This window comes from Fundulus heteroclitus, chromosome 19 (genome assembly GCF_011125445.2).
Source record: "Fundulus heteroclitus isolate FHET01 chromosome 19, MU-UCD_Fhet_4.1, whole genome shotgun sequence".
In the NCBI taxonomy this organism is placed as follows: domain Eukaryota; kingdom Metazoa; phylum Chordata; class Actinopteri; order Cyprinodontiformes; family Fundulidae; genus Fundulus; species Fundulus heteroclitus.
Window position 1 is genome coordinate 7,083,133 of NC_046379.1, and position 3,438 is coordinate 7,086,570.

The 3,438-nt window shown below is 38.4% G+C and overlaps 1 protein-coding gene across 1 annotated transcript in view; it reads right to left on the minus strand.

The window, feature by feature from the left end:
- Positions 1 to 1,522, minus strand: part of lrrc9 (leucine rich repeat containing 9) — a 33,818-nt gene extending 32,296 nt beyond the window's left edge. Inside the window, exon 1 of the mRNA XM_036150765.1 lies at positions 1,400 to 1,522. Coding sequence (XP_036006658.1) covers positions 1,400 to 1,507 — 108 coding nt within the window. The 5' untranslated portion in view covers positions 1,508 to 1,522. The remainder of the gene's footprint in view (positions 1 to 1,399) is intronic.
- Positions 1,523 to 3,438: the final 1,916 nt, after the last annotated feature.

Consider the following 3,438-nt stretch of genomic DNA (forward strand, 5'->3'; position numbering starts at 1 on the left):
AGGCTGTAATATAGTCACACACTCAGCTAATATCTGGTTCGATGTTGCGTAGGCTTCAGCCACACCCTTTTTAAAGCTTCAATAAACCTCTGGCATCAATATGGCAAGATATTTTACCAGTGTGCTTGGTGGAATCAGTAGAGTTCATTTAAACCGGCTAGCTGCCTCATGTTTGATCATAATTTATACATTTTACCCGAATTGGAACGCAGTTTTAGAGAGGCCTTTCCAGAAGCTTATTATTAGGTGTGTTATGAGCTGGAACAGCAACGTGTCTGATTTTCAAACATCCAATGATTGGTTTGAGACGACGAAGAATAAGACAGTCCTCATCTTCACATATTCCATGTACTTTGTGCTATACACCCATTTAACAGGGAGTGAAACAGCCCCACAGCATGATGCTGCCAGCACAATGCTTGACAGTGGGTACAATGATCTCAGGTTTGAAAGCCTAACCTTGACTCCTCTGAACATACTTCTTATCATTGTGCTCAAAACAGCAGGTTTTCTACATAAGGCGTTTGTTTTGGTAAAACTTAGTAGCTGCAGGTTTCAGTCCATCTTCAGGGTTAACAGTTTCATCACCAACAACATTGTGCATGACAAAGTTTTTGCCTATGACCCTTTTTTCTTCACCTCACAGCAAAACACCAGCTAGATGGTTAAAATATGGACACAACTGCGTGTTTCAACAGAACAAAGATGGTAAGCTCTGACTTCAACCCATGTCCAAAATGTAAGGAATATTGGTTAAATAGTGTATGAGCCAAAAAAAAAAAAAACTGTTTAAATAAACTAACAATTGAAAAACATGGTTAAATATCCAATCAGAACGATGCCAGAAACGTGTCCATTGCTATAATATCATGTTGTCAAGGTGCAGCCTGCTATAGCCAAGCAGTAGAGTGTATATATATATATATATATATATATATATATATATATTAAATATATATATATATAGTTTCTACAATATGGCGGCGTTTCTGCAGAATAAGAACAAAAACTCAATGTTCTGCTCTCAATGGCTGCATCTGGAACTTTAAACGTGTATTTTCCAGGCTGAAATGTTAAACAGGAATTGGTGCACATGAATTGGTGCACATGTTTGAATTGTGGATTTTCAATATGGCAATATGGCTATATATATATATATATATATATATATATATATATATATATATATATATATATATATATATATATATATAATTATGGGCCTACATGGGATTAGATTACAAATCCACAATTCAAACATGTGCACCAATTCCTGTTTAACATTTCAGCCTGGAAAATACACGTTTAAAGTTCCAGATGCAGCCATTAAGAGCAGAACATTGAGTTTTTGTTCTTATTCTGCAGAAACGCCGTCATATTTTAGAGACGTCTAACTCACCAGTTTTTTAACCACCTCCTCCTCCTCGGAGCGGTTCTTCGGTTTATCATTGAGTAACATAACTCTACGGAAACGCAGAACCCTAAAAACATCTCCAGGGTGGCCCATGAGCTCGTAACCAGGCACAGCGCGTCTGGTTGCCAAAGGAGACGGGTGAAACTCCCCCTAGCTACCAGAAGAGGGCGCCGCTCCGCAAGATATTTGTGTTTTGGTAAAAATGGGACGATTATGTAGAGCAAGCCGTTTGAGTATTTTATCAGTTTAAACTTTCAGACGCATCATGATTTAAAATATGAACATTTCAGTTAATCTCGATCAAAATATAATCCATAAAAGTGAAATCTGAGATTCAAGGTCCCTGCAACTGATTTTACCAGGAAAACTTATTACAAAATAATAAAAAAGTGTTTATGTGATATGTAGGCTGATCAACCAACCAACCAGATTTAATTTTAAGAGAACCGTAACATTCAAAACATGTAAATCAAATGATAAAACAGCAAAAATCTCCACAATGAAGATATTTTTTTATTCACACACAAAATTTGACATTGCAATGCAGTGTGGGAAGTCAAAAACTGTACTCAAGAGCAGGGGTGTTATACAGAGGGGAAAGGTTAGGACAATTCCACGTGCCCCTGACTGACAGGGGCCCCCAAAAATAAATTTTTACATATTTATATAAGGTTTTGGGATGATTTAGATTTCTTTGTCATAGGGCCTATAATTCCTGGCTGCACCCCTGCTCAAGAGTAGCACTACTTCAACATATTACTCAAGTAAAGACTAGTTAGCCAGGAAATTACTCAGGAGTAAAAAAGTATTCAGCAAGAAGGCTACTCAAGTACTGAGTGATTAATCATAACAGCCAAATTAATATTTTAAAATTATGTAATCCGACAGACATAAGGTTATGTGCAAATTCTGGTATTTTCAAGACAAAAATGCAAGAATATTCAAAGAATAACAACAGCACAACAAATTCAGGCAGAAGAAACTTATCTAAATAATTTTTTAACAAACCTGAAAGCAACACTTACAGTAGTTTAAGCATACAGTTTGTTAGAATAGTGCAAAGTACTTCCAATGACAATATGCTGTTTACTACGCGTTCATTTGACCTCCAAATGGCTCAATGAGATCAGCTGATTTAAAACATTAAAATTCTCACTAACTGCGATAGACTGGCGATCTGTCCAGGGTGCACCCCACCTCTCGCCCATTGACAGCTGGAGATAGGCACCAGCACCCCTCAAAAGGGATGGATGAATACTCACTTTAACATAAACTTTGGGTTATGGTCTCTCTGGTGCGTTTTTTGGTTAAAACAAGTATGTTCTTTATTCACGAAGTTACTCTCTGTTGGTAGAGTACCTATACATTTTACTCAAGAGTAGAGATACTTGAGTCATAATATGACTCCAGTATAAAGTAGAGTGCAGTAAAACTACTCCTAAAAGTAAATTTTGTTCAAAAAGTTACTTAAATGTAACTGAGTAAATTTAACTATTTATAACCCACCTCTGCTGCAATGTACTTTTTGTGTTTTTTCTCATGTTAAACAATGTAAAGCACTTTGTTTAGCCCTGTTGTTGCTGAAAGTGCTACATAAACTTATATGATAAAAGAACTTGCCATACCTATACCTAAGAAATGCCAAGCACGGTGCTCTCGCTTCTCAAACATCGTCATTCGTTTATTCCATTACTTATTTATCAGTCAGGTTCCAGCTGTTTTTTTATTTTTTTGGGGGGGAGGGGGGTGGTTATGGGTAATGGTGGTCGTATGCAGCCTATTTAAGGAGAATCAGCAGTTCATTGTGGTGCCGTGAGCCCAGGCCTCCTTTCATGTGTTTGTCCCACATGTCGAGTCTCCCGCATGACGTCAGCGTCGGATCGCTGAACTAAAACAATCGGCCCCATCTCTCCAGCTCCTCTTCCCAAACAGACCGCTCAGCCTGCACAGGGCTCGGCTACAGACACCCAGACCCAGCGGACACAGACCCGGGTCCCCCCCCTCCCAACCCCCCCGGAACCCGC